The following is a 19,784-nucleotide window of genomic DNA, read 5'->3' as shown; positions in this document are numbered from 1 at the left end:
GTATTTCCGACTTCCGTGAAAAATGGGGAAAAAAGCATATGTAGTTGCGAATTTGTTGGTACTAAAATTTTGAAAGTTTTTTTTCGCCAGGTTGCCAAAGTCTGCTAAAACTCCATAGCCAACCAATTTCTGAACTTTTTTTTTGTCAACTTCACGTAAATGGGATTATTTCTGCATTCGATTAACACAAATTTTCTTATATAAAATTTAATTTCGTAATCAAGCTGCAACTGCTTCTAAAGCATGGGTCTTCGAAAATTGAAAATTGATGGACCTTTCACACACACAATAAGAGTACAATTGTATTATGAAATGCAGATCCCTGTTCTGGAAACGAAATTGTAGCATATGAGTGTAAACCTGCTATATAGCATTTTTTCCAAAAACTACCCTTTGATGCAACTTAATAGAACAGGAACTAATGCACCCCAGCGGGTTGGGGGGTCAGAATATACCCGCGGTAGGTATGCCTGTCGTAAGAGGTGACTAAAATACCAGATTCCAGGGTGTGTAGCGCAACTCTTCAGGTTGCCAGCGCAATATATAGCTTCTCCAAACCCAATTGTCAACCTCACCTATCCGCGGCGAATCCGGTTTCACTAACAGATGAGGCTCTGGCGACCCCAAGCTCCTCATGGAACTTGGGGGTGGGGAGGGAGGGGATGGCCTGAAGGTTTAATGTGGCCACATAAATCGTTCCCGAGATGGTCGGGCTAGCACCTTAATGGTGCTGTGGTGCCGGAGCGTAACGGATCTGTATCCGGCAAAGGACCATCACATCGATAACACTCCCCAAAGCCTTCGGGGAGCAACCTTATCGCTACGCGACAACAACAACAGGAACTAATGCATCAACCATGTAAGAGTTTACGAGAGTTTACTTTCAATGCTTCAATGAAAAATTTGAAATAGTTTCATATATGCCCTGTAAAATTTTCTTTATCTCAGTTGGCAGGCCTACACTCTAAACAGACGATATTCTTTTCAAGTTCTTCGCGGTGTGAGAAGTTTATTCAAATCGTGTTTCTATTATAGAACTTACCAGGATGCGAATTTAAATACTAGTGCAGGAGTCATACGAAGTTTAGTAGAAGAAATATGAAGACTGCATTGCGCTCAGGGGCCGGTTTCACAAAAATATAAGTGGTTTTGTTTTCAAAAAATTTTCTTTCCAGAAGAAATTCACTCGTATTAAAAGACTTGTAGGATTTTTGAAACAGGCCTCAGGCCTGAAATACTTATTTCCTTTGAAAAATATGTATTCAACTGTTTAGAACAAAAATAAATATCGTATCTTCCAATTTTCGCTCAGAAAACTTTGTTCTTAAGTATTTGAGATGCTTTTATCTTATTCATGATCTCGTCGTGATCTCTCGACGGCCACCGTGGTGTGATGGTAGCGTGCTCCGCCTACCACACCGAAGATCTTGGGTTCACAGTGTGAACTTCACACCCCGGGCAGCAAAACATCAAAATTTTAGAAACAAGTTTTCTTCAATTAGAAGATAGGTTTTCTAAGCAGGGTCGCCCCTCGGCAGTGATTTGGCAAGCACTCGGAGTGTATTTCTGTTATGAAAAGCTTCTCAGTCGGCATAAAACATATAGGTCCAGTCCCGCCAATTTGTAAAAAAATTTAAATGGAGCACGACATAAATTGGAAAAGAAGCTCGGCCTAAAATCTCCTCAGAGGTTATCGGGCCCTACATTTGTTTTATTTTTATGATCTCGCCATAGATTTCCCTCAGTATATGTAATAATATTAGATATTTTTAATAATCAAAAATAAAGTTGTAAAAAAAAAATTCCTGATCAATATATTTAACTTTATTCAGCCGGGTAACAGGATAGCTGAAAAAGCGGATAGACCGGATTCTTGATATTCGGCATGAGCATATTAAAAGCTTTACCTTATTATTATTAATTAATTTTTATATTATTTCTAATTAGTTCAATTATTTATTACTACTCTGCTAATTAAAAAATATTTTTTTTGTTTAGAGGCAAAAATATTATTTTGGTTCACAGACAAAAATATATATTTGATCCTTTTTTCGTAATTTTAACGATATATTTGCCATGTCGGCACGGTAACATTGTTGATTAGCTTTTATTATGACCACTCTCTCACATTAATCGACTCTCCTACACACGCACGGTCAAAAATAAAAGCTCGTTTGTCAAGCTTTACGTTTTGTATTTGGTATGTTTGGCTGCCAAGTTAGTTAAAAGGTTTGGCATGCACGCCTTAAAGTATGCTATATAACCATTTAGCAGCAGCTGTAATATGGTTGCCAAGTTTTAAAAAAATTGTATAGAATTGAGGAGTTGCGTGTCAAAACCGAACTTTCTGAAAATTATTTCTCTCATCGTGTGCCTTCTCCAGCATATGCAGTGTGGAGAAAATCTGGTCAGCAGACTTACCCAGTCTGAAGCCGAATTGTAGTGGAATTCATTTACTTTAAACGATGCGATTTGCCGAGATTTTCATATTGCCAGTGTCGATTGCGGTAGTCACCGCTGAGCCTTAATCTATTATCTTTATAATGGATAAAATTGTGTTATATACATCTAAAAGTTAAAAAATGTAAAAATCTGTTTCGTATAAGACCATTTTTCACAACGGTCCAAGGATTTGGCGATTGATTTGCATAGCAACAAAATTAAACGGAAAATATGGAATCGACAAATTGTCGATTCTATTCCGGTCGCCAGTCCTAATGCGGGGACTGTTTTTCGCTTGCGATAACGATTGTGCTCATCACTAACTCAGTTTTAATATGGCTAACGAGGTGGCCATTATTATTCTTTTAAATTGAATAGTAGGATTCTAGCTTACGGTGTTAACACTTAAAATTATCTTCTGTTATTTAGCGACATAAGCTGATAGATTAAAGAATTTCGATAAAAATTGGTTACTGAATACCGAAATCGTTATTATTATCGATTCGATTATATAGCGATGACGAATATCTAAAAGATATTTGTTCGAGGTCAGGTTTATTAAAGCACATTAAACACTCTATAAAGTCTTCTAGAATAATCCATAACTTAACAAAACCAAATATCGCTGCCGAATATCGTTAAAAAAAAGGTTAGTGAATTCCAATACCAGCAAAATCAAATTAGTTCGTTAGCTTTAATCTTCAGTCTTTGGGACAATACGCTATATAGAAACTTAGATGTGACATTGAATGCCAGTTTGAAGGGAGGCATGCGCTCGTCGTACCATATTTTGGACAAAAAATGGCGCACGCTTATTACCAGCTTTCCGCCTCCGTGTTGAAGCAGCTCAAGCGGTGGTCCTTCGTTTTGTTATACCAGAGCCGGGATATTGTCATTCTCACATCGTCGTAGCCGACGGCGGAAAGTATATTTATCGTCTGGGTATCAACTTGTAGGAATTCGTCATTTTGAAACCTCACATCATTCACCAGCTTTTCTGGTAGACTTTTTGAGGCAAAATTCTTAGCTTTCGGAAGCAAAGGAAACGTTGACACATATACTGTACAATTGTTCAGCATATTGCCGTAATGGAATAACATTGCTCTGAAAGAAAAAACTATAATGAATTATGTAACAAACTATGCAAACCAATTTCAAAAACGTTTTCGAAAAAGTTCGCTAAAACCTTATGAACATTTCGAACGTTTTATTTAGAGCTTCATGCTGTGAAGAAAAAGTAGAGGAAGTTGGGGAGAAGTCAGAAAAGTAAAGAGCACAAGGAGAGGAGGGTGAGAATAAAAGTAAGAATAAGGGTTTGAGACAAAGTAGTAAAAAGAGGTTAACACAAGATAAAGAATAAGGATTAGATTAAGAGTAATATTGAGAGTGGGGATTAAGACTTGTATAACAGCAGAAGCGGGAAAAGTAAGAGGAAAAGGGGAATATTTACGGAAGAATGAAAGGAATTAGGAAATTAGATGAGCCGACTAAGGTAAACTAGAAAATACATAGGGGAGGGGAAATGAGAGAGGCAGAGCTTTAGACAGATGAGAGGCAGGTGGATATATAGAGAAAGTCGAAGCAATCCCTGTCGTGTCTTATCATACGGCTGTGAGTATTTCATGTTTGTCTAAACGTTTCCAGTGTTAGCCAGATGAAGTTTTTTTTTTGCTATCAGCTAAATCTATAAGTTCTGATTTGTTGACGCATCGTTGCTGTAAAACATCTGTCGCTCTATATTTTTACACCAGCCACCTATTTCTGCTCAACGATTAGCTTACATAGATAAATGTAAGGTTCTGGGACCATATACCGTCAATCCCGAGTTTTCGTATTGTGGCGAATATTAGTATTTCTAACATCTCTATGCTTTTAGTAAATAAACACAACGGCAGTAAACCATTTAAACACATACATAGAAGGCAACGAATAATATTTCACACACATAACCAGCAGCTTGAAGCGAAGAGATTATTTCACATACACATATGTAGTCAGCAGATAAGAGCAGAAGCTAACACTTACACATACACACCCACATAGCTAGAAGAAAAATTTAAACTACAGATATACATGTATATAGCTAAATAGTCAAGTATGAGATACAACTGTTCCAGAAGGCATGTTCGTCAAAAGTCTAGACCTTTGGAGAAATGAATGAGGTAACTGAGAGTATAAAAGCAGCACTGTGCAAGCGATAAGAAATCAGTTTGATTTTAACACACTTTAGCGAAGTACGCGAGTATTGTAATTGTGAAGTACTACTCCCAAAGTAGTCTTGATAAAGCATATATTGCTATACTGAATATTTGAGTTATTTATTCGACAGTTCAGCGATTAGAACGATCCAGAAGGTGCAAAATAAGCAGAATTTCCCAAAATTATTTACAGAATTATAAGCCTTCCAAATACTCATAAGCAACTTCATGCAATTGTTCTAGATCGTCAATCAACTCATTGACGTCAGCGGTATGTTTCCATATTCCTAAGTTGTGGACAATGTGATAACTCTGTAGTTCAGTTCCGTTTACTAAAAGTTTTCCATTTCCTCTCGGGAAAAGAAAATAAACCCTTCCACAAAAGGATATACATACCACATGGTATGTATGTATGTATATTTATTATTAAACCGTAGCAGACTTATTTGTCAAAAAACGATAACTTTAAACCCTTCGAATATAAAAAAAATTATACTTGCCTTGTGTCGGTAGATCTTTTGGTGTGGGTGCGTAAGCTCTTTGAAACTCTTTAAGCAAGAAAACTATTTTTATGTCTTTTTTACATAAACGGTTTGTTGTGGCTTTATTTCAATCGTTTATCTTTTTTAATCTATTTTTATCTTTTGTATATCCATATATTTAATTATTTGAAATGTATGCAAGCACGCTTATTTTTTTCAATTGTTTTATGTAGATTGGAGTTTGCTTACTGCGAAATTTTACTGATTTTTTGTGTTCGAAATGCAGCTTAAACGCATTTGGTTTTCTTTCTTGTTTATTGAGTACTCTCTTTAATTTTTGGTGCTATTTTTTAGTCTTTGTTTGTTCATGTTAATTTGCTTATTGTTGCAGTTCTGGAGATTTCAATTTTTGTCTTTGAATTTTACGTAAGTTTATTTTATTTTATGTATGTATATTTAACACATTTTTAATTACTTAATTATCAATTAAATGTAAATTGTAAAAAATCATTTTTATTTTTTAATTAATTTTTTATTTTTTATAAATGGTTGTTTTTTTTATAGTTTGTTTGTGTTTGTTTAAATTAACAACTTGTTAATTACATACTCACTTAAATTTTAAGCTTGTTAAATGATTTCTTGTGGCTGTTATAAACAAATAAAATGTCTTTGCTATTTATAAACAAGGGATTGATATTTGTTTTCCTTTTTTATTTATGAATTACATTTTTTTTTATATTTACATAATACAATAAATTTAGCTTTAAAATAGTTTTGCATAGCAGACGTGCATTGGAAAACAAAATGATGGAAGGTTTTCAGGTTTGTTTTTTGTTTGTGTTTTTTTGTTCCTTCTGGGGCCTTAACATGTAACTCGATTCAAAAGAATTTCTTTCGCATTTGAAAAAAAAACGTTATTAGTTTGACAGCTTTCGAATCGCATTTTCATTCGAATCGAGTTACAGTATAAGCCCACTGATCCGCTTTTAAGCTCAAAAATTCTATACATTTGCCATATACAGCAGCGAACAGAAAAATAACAGCGGCACTTTTTTTTTAATTTTCTCCTTGGCTTATTTTCTATATTTTAAGAAAAAACGTCCATGTGTTTTGTAACTGAAATTATGTAAAACCATCTCAAAATCGTTTTTTAAAAAATTCGAAAACTCGAGAAAATTTTTTCGAAAATTTCGAGCTATTTTTTGAGATTTTTTCGAGTATGCAGTTTTGTTGGCCAATAAATTATAATTTAACAAAGTACAATGCAAAGGTCTCTCAAAATTCGTACTGATTTTTGACATTTTTCATGGGGTGTTTGAGATTTTTTTCAATTTATCGACTTCCTAGTGAAATTTCACCCCCCCCCCCCCCCCCCCCCCATTTGATTTTGTGTGAAGAATGCCTATCTTGGGGTTGGTTTCAAAAACGCCCTATATCAGAATTTGCTTCAAAAATGCTTATTTCTTAAGATAAATTCAAAACATTTTGACATGAGATAGGACGTTTATGAAATGAATACTGAGGCAGTGCGTTATTGAAAGAAATTTTGAGACAGTATTTTTGAACTGGCTGCCGAGATTGAGTGATATTGCATTCAGCAGTCGGTATGTATGTAAATGCTATTTTTAAATTTTGTAGGAGCAAAAAACACCCTTCGGGAAAAAGTTGCCAAAAATCAATTCAGAAAACTTAAAAAAAAATTCGAATTTTTTTTATCGAAAAAGTTTTTGAGGTTAAGTTTAAGCTAAAAATGCATAGATCAAAATATCGAGAATAAGCAAAAGAATTAAAAAAACAGAGGCGCGATAACTTTCATAGAGGTTTTGGGCCGAGCTTCCCTTTTCCAATTTGCGTCGTGGTCCTTTTGAATGTTTACCTGCAAATTGTTTTATGCCGACTTCGAATGGCATCTGTAAGGCAGATGAGTTTTTACTGAGAAGCTTTACATGGCAGAAACACACTCGGAGTACTTGCCAAACACTGCCGAAGGACGACCCCGCTTGGAAACATTTTCTTCTAATTGAAAAACTGCTTCGTAAAATTTTAATGTTGCTTTGGTCGGGGCGTGAACCCAGGATCTTCGGTGTGGTAGGCTGAGCACGCTACCATCACACCACGGCGGCCGCTAAAGAATTTAACTGAAAAAATTTGATAAAAATTGCTACTTTCTATATTTCAGTTCACTGCTGTAGGGCCACACAGCACCTTGTTGAGACACGAAACAACTTACTACGAAACGACCGCAGGACCTCGACCCTTCAAACGCCCCGCTGCAGCGAATAAAACGACTCACAAACAAAATAGTTAATGAAACTTGACCTAGTCCTGCTCGCAGTTGAAGACCGAACGACGAATCGCAGAGTGAATTATTTATGAGAAGTGCCGTGTGAACAACATATTAATGTCTAGCTCACCAAATAAAAACACAAAAAAAAAAATTTGAGATGTTGAGTACTAAGGGAACATCACCTTTCTCTGATCACGCTGGCGGCCTTACTCATTCTCGAAAAAAACGTTGCAACATTGGGACTTCTACCTTAATCACATACGGAAGAGCTTAATTGTGCATGATGAAGTTATATGAAGCAACACTTGGCATAATTATCCATTGTTCCTTTTTTGTTTGTATAGTCACCACCGGTTTCGTTTTCGCTTTCGATTTGTAGACTTTGCTTAATCCTAACTTACTTACTATTTCACTTATGACATATCTACATTCTGTATATTGTATATGTATGCGTCTATAATGAATTTCATTAACTCATTAAATTACACTGCTCAACAAAATTTACTCCTAGTTCATAATTTGAGAGTTCATTTGCAAAACCCAAATCAGAAAGTGTCCCTCGAAGTGATTCCCTTGGGTACTTAGTGCACGTAACCGGAATATTCGACACCTTATGATCATACGCGATTTTCGCAAAAATACTTACAGTTTCAACTTGTTATTTGAAACTCAGAACAAATTTCACTATTACACGTCTCGAGGGTACAAGCAAAAAATCGTCCTGGCGGCGATTGGCTTAATTAAAATTAAAAATCCTATAAAATACTGTTATCTAAGCGGCCGAAGACAGGTGATCGTTTTTGGAAGACGCGAACAAAATAAACGAGCGAATGTGAGCGAATTTCTAGGGAGTGAAAAATGTATCTAAACTACGGTTGGGCTGCACTCTGTTGAGTCTGAATTTCTCTCCAATGCAGGGTTTGCTCCTGACTGGCATTATTTTTATTCCGCTTTTCAAGGCAAATATTCATTGTTGTTATTGTTTTCACGGTAAAAACAACATCCCAAGATTTTAGGGTGCGCTGCCGAAACACCGCCATTCCGAACAAACCTTTGCTTTTCGGGTGTTTTACCTGACTTCGGCAGGGACTCACAAGTGCATTGAGAAAAAAAAAGAATTTCAAATAAGAAAATAGCAAAAGTAGTGGACCTTATTCCCACACCCCAGCGGGTTAGGGGGCTTAGAATATACCCGCGACAGGTATGCCTAAAAGGCGACTAAAATACCAAACTGATTCAAGGCGTTGTGTAGCGCAACTCTTTCAAGGGGTTGCCAACGCAATATATAGCTTCTCCAACCCAATTGTCAACCTCACCTACCTGTGGCGCATCCTGTTTATTTAACAGCCGAGGCTCTGGCGACCCCAAGTTCTACGATCTACGGGGTGGGAGGGCGGTATGGCCTAGAAGGTTTCATGTGGTCATACCAAATCGTACCGGATCTGCATCCGGCAAAGGACCATCAACATCGATAACACTCCCAAGGCCTTCGGAGAGTATCCTTATCGCTAGAACAACAACAACTCGAAGACGACTAAAGCTGATAAAAAAAAGTGAGTTATAAAAGCTTGGTCAAGAAGACTTGCGTGCAAGATGCCGATAAATGAGTTTCGTATGATCGCAAATATGAGCTATTTTTGACTATTTTAAACGCGCAGGAGACTTGAAAAAAATTCCAATATGATATAAAATGCTATGTGATGTGTGAGCTGGTTTTGTCCACTGAAAAAGCTAATTTCGAATCGAGTCGAGTTACAGAACATCCCCCTGTGTTTCCTTAAGCTACTGTTCCCTTAACTGTGCAACGCTGTTACAATTTCAGTGATTAACAATTTTTTCACCGAACACAAATTTCCTGAAGAGAATATTATATTGTGACGAATACTAGCAACACTAAGGGTACTATCACCTCTAAGCCGATACTAAGCAGTGACTTGTATACACATAACCAAATTAATCATTATGTCTACACATATGTATGCACACGCAGCGGAGAAGCAACGCTCAACCACATGCATATATCTGAGATACTCCTGAAAGTATGCAATAATTGTGCAAGTATTACTCACATATAGACGTGCATGGGCTATGAGAGAAGCTATAAAATCGTAGTTATAGCTGAGAAATTTATAGCTGCTAACTAACTAGTAAATTCTAGAATAGAAACGCCTAGAAGTATGCGAGCGACACAGCACAGAGTATAAAAGGCGGCAACAGTTGAGGCACGACAATCAGTTTTATTTAAGACGCTATCTGGCGAGCAATAGAAGTGTTATTTTGAAAGTAGTCTAATAAAGGCCATTTTGCATTATCGAATATTGGAGTTACTTATTCAACAACTTAGTGATTCGAACGTTAGCAGAAGGTTGCAAATAAGAGGAATTCCAGCAAATTCGTTACAATATTAAATTTTGTTTTCAAACGGGTTTAATAATACCAAATAAAAATAAGCTCTTTTCAACACGTTCGAAGATTGAATTTATTTCTCAATAAGAGCCAAATTTTCGAAATACAAAAATCTGAGGTTCGAAACGAGTTATAGAACTTAAGAACCTGCATTATTCATTAAATTGCACTCTAGTTATTGAATCATGAGTTTGGGTATAGTAAATCTATGAACGTAGAACATATTACACACATGCACTTTTTTGTGGCCTATTGAGAACGTTTGCTAGTAATGTGTGGAGGTTTCTATTATTTCCGTGCTTTCTAAACTCACGCCCATTTGATTTTCGAAAAAAAACCCTAATTCGTTTAGTACCAGCTGATTTCCAAATACTTTTCCCCAAAGAGCTTTTTCCCCATCTTCGTACATTTTTATATGAGAATTAAGAATATTTTTCTGGAAAAAATTGTCTAGAATTGGATTGTATATGTATAAGGGCGGATCAAACTGTATGGGGGAAAAATGGAAAAAAAAAACTTCAGGTGCACATCCAATTTCTGAATCGGTCATACTGAGTAATATTGTCCATGGGACCATAGGTCTGAAATGAATTTCGAGCCTCCCTAATTTTGTTAGAAAATTTTATATCCCAATCCGAATTTGACATTTACTTTCATGTATTTTATTTGTGAGAGCCGCTATTCGGATTGGGATATAAAATTTTCTAACAAAATTAGGGAGGCTCGAAATTCATTTCAGACCTATGGTCCCATGGACAATATTACTCAGTATGACCCATAGATTCAGAAACTGGATGTGCCCTTTCAACATTAAATTTGACCCGCTCTAATATGTATGTATGTATATGAACCGTGTTATTTTTCGTACAATAATGTACGCGTGTATTACAGTTTACGAAAGATTTTTATTCGTTTATTTAAATGTTATTTTTATTCATATTTAATTTAATATTAGCATATAATTATATACGTATATTATATAATAGTAATAGTAACATTTAGAAAGCAGTTCTCTTCTTTGTATATAATCGATTTCTTTTTTTTTTTTTGCTTTACAAATTGTTCTGTTAATTACTTTATATGTATGTACGTAGTAGTAGAATATGTAATTAATGAAATGTTCGTATGTATGTTGTATGTATGCACATAGCTCATTCTATAACTATATTATATATATGTACGTACTATGCGTAAAAATACATATCCTATTTATTGTATAGATAAGAAACATATTTATATATAAATCACACATAATTAATAATGTGCAAGTGTGTAGTAAAGTAAAAAAAAGTAATATACATGTAATAGAAATTATATTTATAAAAAACAAGTATTCGACATTCTTGAAAAAATTATAATACAAATTACACTTTTAGATTATGGTTTAGCGATGGGTTTGTGTGTGTTTTTGTTACGCTTTTAAAAGTGTATTCAAAATATGAAAGCAAGTAGCATTAAGAGTTATTTATGCTGTATTGTCTATGAATCTGAGTAGGCTGAACACATGCTTTACAAATGAATTTCTGATATTATCGAATTTGAAATTGATGGCTACTTATTTGAAAATTGGAATGTAAAAAGAAAAGCTTAAGTGCCTTATAACATTTTATGATTTTTATTTGAATCCAAAAGGCACATTTCACTAGTATATATATTTAATAAATGCATTGCTTGATATGATTTTTATTGATAAATATTACACTGTACAGCACCCAGCTGTGTATTGGACCAAATCAATGAGACATAAGCAAAACGTTATTTTTTCGTTTTTTTTTTTAGATTAGCCTACAAAACATAAGTAAGGCCTTTCGAAGTTCGAAACTGAAAACTTCGTTATATTTTTCTTATTTGATGGTTAAAAAAGTAAAAATATGAGCGTCCTTTTAGTTTGATTTTTCTTATTTGCAGGGCTGCTCAACCCCTATACACTTGTAGCACTTTTGTTTTGCCCTGAATCATAGGCACAGATACAAATGCACACTTCAAATATAAAAAAATTTCATAGCACTCCCATATGCCCTCACATATAATTTTGATTCATATGAAAATGTTCGAATTTCTTATGAAAGTGCTAAGAAAAAGCACTCCCGTATTAAGCTCAGGCACTTGTGTATGATGAAAAAAATGTACACTGACAATTTGACAACTAAAAATTAGTCAAAAATATAATAGCACTGAAAAAAAATAGATTCATAAATAAAATTAAAATAGATAACTGACCGCAGAGCTGAAATATATGGGGCATATGGCCAAAGAATATAAGCTAAACTGTACCAAAAGAATAGGAGCCCCTCCTAACTTCATATGATAATAGTTAATTATCGTCAAGGGAAGTCAGTAACTAGTGATACAAATTTCTGGTTCGGAACTAGACATAGAGTGCCAAATAAGTACTATTTTGTTAGTAGCTATATTTGCAATTATAAAATCGACAGTTTGGATTTTTATATTTCATATTTAACATATATTTATAAATAGGCCACCAACAAAAATACTGCTACCAGCTTTAACAAGCTACGACTTCATACGAGTATGCCTTTTTTCAACACTATCTCACCAGTCCGGAACTATCGAAAAATTCGATATTATTGTAACGAATTTAGAGAATTCCGCTTATACCAACCCTTCTGCTAATGTTCGAATCGCTAAACTGTTGAAATAACTCCAATATTCTGTATTGCAAAATGGTCTTTATTACACCACGTTGGGAGTAGTACAATTATACTTCACAATTAAACTTCACTTCGCAACTGATAGCGTGTTTAAATCAAACTGATTATTGATTACTCAGCTTGCTCTGCTTTTATACTCTCTGTTGCCTTGTCCGCATATTTCTAAAAATGTCTAGACGCTTCTCCCTCTAGAATCTTCTACTTGGTTACCAGCTATATGCGTGTGTATTTGTAGTTTATACCCAACCAGCATTTCTTGAAAATTTTGATCAAAAAATATTTAAACATCATACCCCAAGATGATTAAAAACGTTCAAATTTAAAAGCATTTTCTGTTCGAAAATTAACGTATCGTCGGGAGAAAAATGTACCATAAATTTGATTATTCTTGAATAATCATTTAAGATTCCTATTTCGAAACGCTTTTTATTCATATTTGATATCATTGTAAAATTGAGCTTTAATAGTTTTAGAGTAATATTTGACTGCTTTTAACAGTCATTTTCTGATCATATTCGTGAATATATTTCAATCGTTTTGGTTGAGATTTTTGAATCATTTTTGAATGCCATTATAATGCATTTATTCTCCATATCTCATTCAAAATAGGATACTACATAATAATCTTATTTCATCATGGGAAGAAAGCATGCGAAAGGGAGCTATTCGAACCACAGCTAACTCGCAAACAAACTTGACCGATATACACCTGCGAGTACATCTTAAAATACGGATACGATACGGGATGTTGAAGCCGTACCCAGGTATGTCAAGATAGTTTCACTTACCTGGGGTTCAAATAGCTCACAACCTATGTATTGTCCAATCATTATGTATTTTCTGGGAAGCTGAAGGGGAGAAATGGTTGGGGAAATCTTCGTTCACGAGCAGCATTACATAATTTTTGTCTTGAAGAATATCTTTTGCATAAATAATAAAATTTTTATATATTTTTTCTTAGCTTCATGATCGAAAAAATATGTGTATGTGAAAAAAATAAGATTTTTAATGAAAAGTAAAATTTCAACAAGTATTAAATTCATTATTCAGTGAACAAATATATTCATAAAAGATTCAGAAAGCTGAATGAAAAATGATTATAAATTTTTGATCACCTAAAGTAAACACATTTGATTCAAATATGATTCCAAAATGTGATTGAAAAACTATATTCAGTTTTTGATCACCAAAGGTAAGCACATTTGATTATTCTTTTTGTTGGTTTTTATGAAATATTCAAATTTAGTCATTAAAGGACTTCAAAATGATTCCAAAAAGTGATCGAAAAATGCTTTTTAGTTTTTCATCATCAAAAGTATTCATATTTGATTATTTCTTTTGTTCAATTGTATGATAACTCATTATTTAGTCAGAAAGAGTAATCAAATTGAATTGATATGTAGGGAAATTCAAAATTGAATCACCTAAATGCTGAGTGGGTATTCTCTCGCATAGGCATATGCGTGTGTATATGTGAGTACTACTTCGGCTGATGATTACATGTGTTTATGTGTATCTCTCCGTTGCCTTGTATGTACGTGTGTAGATGATGATTGATTTGTTTACGTACATACTGCTTAGCATCGGCATAGTGATGTGGTAGTATCGCTTAGTGATACTAATATTCGTCACAATATCATACTAGAAGCAACATGTAGAATTTCGCTTCGGTTCGGGGCCAACGAAATATTACCGAGACAAAACTAGAAATCAGCTGTAAGATTTTACGCAACTCTGCCTATCACTTACTTGTTAAACATTTTATTAAATTCAGGTGGTATTTCAGCACCCCCAGTAATCTCTGTTGCTGATATATGTAAGTTTATACACAAATTTACAACAAACTATGCGGAGCCCTCTAATTAAGCATTTCGAAAGCTATCAAACTCAATTCCTATTATTATTGAAAACCAAATTCCGACGATATATATAAAACATGTTACTACAAAAACTGAGGCTATAGGTCAATGTAATTTTTCGCAACTTTCAGAATTAAATTTATTGGCTCTTGTATGTTGACGATATAACTATTTACCTAATATTTTAAGCAAACATTTTGTAACTTGAAACCAAATCTTCAACTTTTCCCGACCTCAAACAATTAAAAATTTTTAAATTTATTTTTTTTAAATACAAAAAAAATTCAATCCAAATATAATTTTGTACATGTATTGTGATTTGCACTTCCATATAAAAAATTTTGAGCAGCACTGCTTATTTGTATGGGAAACCTTTTTTTGTTTTCAGGCTCAAACAAACAAACTCGCAAATGTATGGCTTCTAATTTTTTCAAAGTGCTGACTTCGAATTTGCATAACTGCGGTTATATGAATTTGCAAAGAAACTTTGATTAATATAATAATACAATAATTTCGTAGTAAAATAATTAAAAAAGAATTCGATTATTTTCAATTACGAACTTCGGAAGCTCATGTGTTCTGGGGCTAACTTTGAAACAGAGAAAAATTACTTTTTTACTTATCGGCCAAGCTCATATGCCAAATAGGGAAAAATCCAGTAATTTATAAGGCCTATTTTTTCGAAGTTCTGACGAATTCGAATTAGCACAACGAATGTTATATGAACATTCAAAGAAACATTGAATAACATAAAAATACAAATATTTTGTAATATATTGATTAAAAAATACGAGTTCCAATTTCGAACTTCGAAAGTACATATCTGTTTTGGGGGTAAATTCGTAGAATGGAAGTTACTTTTTTAATTTTATGGCCAATTTCGAACTTCGAAAGCCTGTAACTGTAAGCAAGTAACTGTGTTTTGCTGCTAACTTCGAAACAGAAAAATTACTTGTTTATTTATTGGACAAGCTCATATGACAAGGAGGGGGAAATTCAGAAATTAATGGCGCCTAATTTTTTTGAAGTTCTGACTTGCAAAGAATCCGTTTGTAATATATCAATTAAAAAATACGAGGGTTCCAATTTCGAACTTCGAAAGTCCATATCTATGTTTTGGCGCCAACTCCAAAAAACCGAAAAATTACTTTTGTAATTATAGCTCAAGCTCATATGTATGATAGGCACGGAAAAAGTTTAGAAATTTAGGACTTCTAATTTTTTCAAGTTCCGTCTTCGAATTCGCAAAATAGCTTTTATATAAACTTACAATGAAAAATTGATTAACATAAAAACATGAATGTATTCTTATAAACAAAATAAATGTCCAAGTTTACAATTCGAACTTCGAAAGCCCATACCTATGTTTTGGGGCTAACTTCGAAATACAGAAATATTGCTTTTTTATTTATGGCTCGATTTCTTAAAAAAACATGGTTTAGACCATTACACAGCCCAAAAATTGGTTTTGTCTTATAGCGTTAAAAATATGTTTAATGTATGTATTCCCAGGCTAAATATAAATTGACAATTCGACACACTTCATGCCCAATGTGTTCAGACTATAATCAGAAATGTAAAAACAATAAAGTGGACGCTGTAAAGACAATAAGGAACTATAGATTTTGATAAATTATTTCCAACGTTTAACAAAAGCCTAATTAATGTACAAAAATAATACTACGATAAATTTTGTACGAAAAACTTGCTTCAATGAAAATAAAAGAAAGCATAGTTAAAAAAGTAAGTTTCTGTACTTAAATTATGTGTACATACATCTAAAATATTTTTTTTATGCGATTTTACATTTAGTTATAAAACAGTGTACTTACAATATATAATAAATGTAAACATCGTATGTTCAGTTTGGAAACTTTACTATTATCTAGTTGTAGTATAGTTCGGTTATATGTATGTATGTAGATGCATAGAACAAGCAACGGTATATTACATTTAAAAGTTTGCTGTATTGCTGTACTTGTAACTTTTTTTTATCTAATACAAACAAATAATTTAAAAAAGTCATACGAAGGCTCAACTTCGAAATATTTAGTTTATTTTCGAAACGTTTTTCAGCCAACAGCAGTACACGTTTCTAACATGAAATACGGCAAGTACACACATCGTACATGTGACTCTTTTTTATTCTATACTTTCGCTTGATTTAATTCGTTTCAGCCAAAAATGCCTTTGATTTAGTTGTATAGTAAAACGCTGTTCTGAATATGTGTACATATCGTTATATGTATGTTTTTATATATAAATTAACATATGATAACGCCGAGAATGTTAGTATATCTATACTTTGGATACTTTCTGGTATTTTTGACTTTCTATGTATAATCCTTGTTACTACATAAAATTTGATTTATTTAAAATATTTAAATATAGTACATATTCAGTTATTTGTTTATTCGTTTATTTTGCCTTATCGCGCTAACTACTTATCCAGTTGGTTTTTCGAACGCCGCTTGTTTAGCATACACATATATGTATGTATGCAATTCTCAAAACTTCATAATTTGCGTAGTACATGTTTTTATTTTTATTTTTCTTTCTTTTTTCTTTTTTTTGTAAGATTATGGAAGGGTCGTAGCTTCCATTATATAAAAACAGAATGTTAGTTGCATTTTTCTATTTGCAGTTTGTGTAGATAATAATAAAAACAAAAATAGGTCGACAAGAGACTTGTTTTCATTCCGATCCATTCATACGTTAATCCTACTATTTCGCCTTTTTATCACCGACAACTATATTTTTGATCACCGTTCGGCGGCTTCTAATGCTGCTCTTAACAAACTGTTGCTGCTCTTATCTTCTATTGAATTCGGATTTGATGACTGCAAATATACATAAAATCGTATTAATCTATTATAGTATTAGTGTGATTGCTCAACAATCTATTTTTACCTTCTATAATTTCCTGTTTAACTTTTTGTATTTCGGAGCGTATTTCCTTCAGTATATCAGCCTTTAATGTGTCCAATTCAGTGCTTGATAGAGCCAACGACAGACCATCACCATTAACCTGCTGTTCAATAACAAAATGTTTGTCAACAAGCAATAAGAAAGTTTAAATTCGAATGGAAGCGAACATTATATGCGCAGCTGTAGATATTCTATAAAAGCACTACAGTTTGATGTTTTGTTTGATAACAGTGTTTTACACTGGTATTGGACCAAAAGCGGTTTTTTAGAGAATGATCTATAAGCAAAAAAAGGGATTTCCCTGTTTTTCGAACTTAGCCTCCAAAGCATATTGGTTTTCGAAGTTCGAAACACTAAAAAACTAAAAATGTAGGCTTATTTTGCCCTTTTTTCTTATTTTAATTGTATACATTTTTTATTTTTCAAGGTTATATAACAGCTGTTATAAGCGTTTAAAAGGCAGATCTTCGCAAAAATTAAAACCAATAAATTCCCCCAAAAGTTGCTGGATTTGGTAATGCGGCACTTATATTTCATTGCATTTTAATGCGCTGCACTCGAAGCCACTATTAGAGTTGGCGTGGCGGGTCCCAGTTCGGCCCTAACCTCAAAAAAAGTTCAAGTGGCATTCATTTTTCAGGTTTGTGAGTTTAGAGTCGAACCGCGAACCGTTAGGCCAATTCTGATGGCGGATTCAACCTCAGAGCTCCAAAGTAAAAAGGGGCAATGAGTGTCGCATTATCAGATATTATATAATTTTTTCGTGCAGCTTCTCGTTTTAAATTTTTTCGAAGATGTCCATTTTGACCCCGATAAAACGGTTATATATATATATTATTAAGAACAAGCCTATATTTTACCTCTTTTAATTTTTCAAACATAATAATATTAAACAATATGTTAGAAAAGTTTAATTTCGAACTTCGAAAGCCAACATGCTATATTTCGGAGGCCAGCTTCGAAAAAAGGGAAATTATTTTTAGCCTTCTGAATCAATTTTTTTAAACAAAAAGCAAAAAAAAAAGGTTTGATACAATAACCAGACGAGGTCTGCAAGTAAAGCTGGGTATATAAATGTATATTCGACTAAAATGAGGGTTATGCCATGGTATTGACCTTGAGTATCGTTTCCTCGCTGGCACTGCCAAAACGTTTACGCATCGGCCGTGGTGATTCACTGCCACTGTTCGTTGTATTATTCGAAGCAGCATTACAATTTGTGTTCGATGATGATGAGCCAAGCTTGTGAGGCAAAGTATTTGATTTTTCCCAGGGGCGTTGCTTTACTTCAGGCTCAGCATCGGGCTGCAGGCAAAAAAAGCAAAGACGTTAAGTTAAAATTTGTTGTAATATAAAATTTTCAGATGAGCACTGCAACTACCAACCTCTTTCTTTTCTGCTTGTGCGCGCCGTCGTGCCAATGTTTTTGCCATTTCATCCATCATGGAAGCCATACCCGTAGAGCTGCGACCAATTGTGCCATAGTTACCACTACCAGCGCTTGAAGTGCTGCTACCACTATTCTCTGTGACTGCCACTGAGGGCTGCAAGTAAATTGAACAATAAGAATAGTTGATAAATAGTCCACAGAAAAACAAATTAATTGAACTTGCCTTATTCTTTTTTAGCTTAGCTTGCTGCAGCTGCGCAGCCAATGAGCCCATTAATTCGGCTTGTGGATCATCCTTCTTTGATGGTGCCGCACCTCCCGCTGGTGGCGGTGGAGGTGGTGGAGGCGCTGCAGCTGCTGTCGGCGGTGGTGGTGGTGCTGCAGGTGCCTGCGGAGCGCTACGATTAACATTTGTTGGTGGCGGCATTGGTGCTGGGGGGACATTCCCCGCCATCATAGGCGGTGCAGGAGGACCACCGCCAATACCACCAAATGGTGGTGGCGGAGGAGGTGGTGGTGCAGGACCGCCACCTCCATTTTGCATAGGTGGTGGTTGTGGTGCCTGTTGTTGTTGTTGTTGTTGCTGCTGTTGCAGCGATGGCTGCATCGGTACTGATTGTCCACCATATATGCCACTATTCGAGCTAACGGATGTGGGCAGTACTGGCTGCGATTGTGACGATGAAACATAGATTGGCAGGCCGCCGCCGCCACCACCACCGATACCATTTTGATGCGGTGGCGGCATTGGCGGTTGAGGCGCTGCTGGTATGCATTGTTGTGACGGTGGCTGTTGTTGTGAATATTGATGCAGATTAAGATTCGGATTAGAATTAGATAACATAAAATGGCTGGGCTGGTACTGTGATGATGCAAACGTTTGTTGTTGTGGTTGGTTGCAATATTTAGCAATGTTTGGAATGTTGTTGGAGGCGAGCAGTTTGGATTTTGGAAAGAGGCAGAGATGCGTAGTTTTAACAGGCAATACAGAAAGGCGGACGGGCGGACAGGCAACAGGAATTTGTTTTTTTTTTTTTTTGTTTAGGTGTTTTATGTACAATATTTTAAAAAAATTTTTTTGTTGCAATCGTAGGCCAATTTCAAATAAGTTCCAAAATTT

General features: G+C 34.5%; 1 protein-coding gene and 1 long non-coding RNA gene across 11 annotated transcripts in view; one reads left to right on the top strand and one right to left on the bottom strand.

Moving 5' to 3' along the window:
* The window catches only part of LOC137243326 (uncharacterized), an 81,446-nt gene extending 73,482 nt beyond the window's left edge, over positions 1-7,964 (top strand). The window contains exon 3 of the long non-coding RNA XR_010950500.1: positions 7,302-7,964. This is a non-coding gene — a long non-coding RNA (uncharacterized lncRNA). The remainder of the gene's footprint in view (positions 1-7,301) is intronic.
* Positions 7,965-12,362: 4,398 nt separating this feature from the next.
* Positions 12,363-19,784, bottom strand: part of ena (enabled) — a 31,085-nt gene continuing 23,663 nt past the window's right edge. For 8 of the 10 annotated variants that reach the window (XM_067770944.1, XM_067770935.1, XM_067770937.1 and 5 more), the window contains exons 6-10: positions 18,888-19,526; positions 18,660-18,818; positions 18,391-18,579; positions 17,257-17,377; positions 12,363-17,186 (exon numbers count right to left, since the gene is read on the bottom strand). In XM_067770944.1, coding sequence (XP_067627045.1) covers positions 17,158-17,186; positions 17,257-17,377; positions 18,391-18,579; positions 18,660-18,818; positions 18,888-19,526 — 1,137 coding nt within the window. In that variant the 3' untranslated portion in view covers positions 12,363-17,157. The remainder of the gene's footprint in view (positions 17,187-17,256; positions 17,378-18,390; positions 18,580-18,659; positions 18,819-18,887; positions 19,527-19,784) is intronic. The other 2 variants (XM_067770945.1, XM_067770943.1) reach the window with 2 other exon arrangements.

The sequence above is a fragment of the Eurosta solidaginis genome, chromosome 3, assembly GCF_040869045.1.
Source record: "Eurosta solidaginis isolate ZX-2024a chromosome 3, ASM4086904v1, whole genome shotgun sequence".
NCBI classification, from domain to species: Eukaryota; Metazoa; Arthropoda; class Insecta; order Diptera; family Tephritidae; genus Eurosta; species Eurosta solidaginis.
This window is presented reverse-complemented; position numbering and strand designations above follow the sequence as displayed.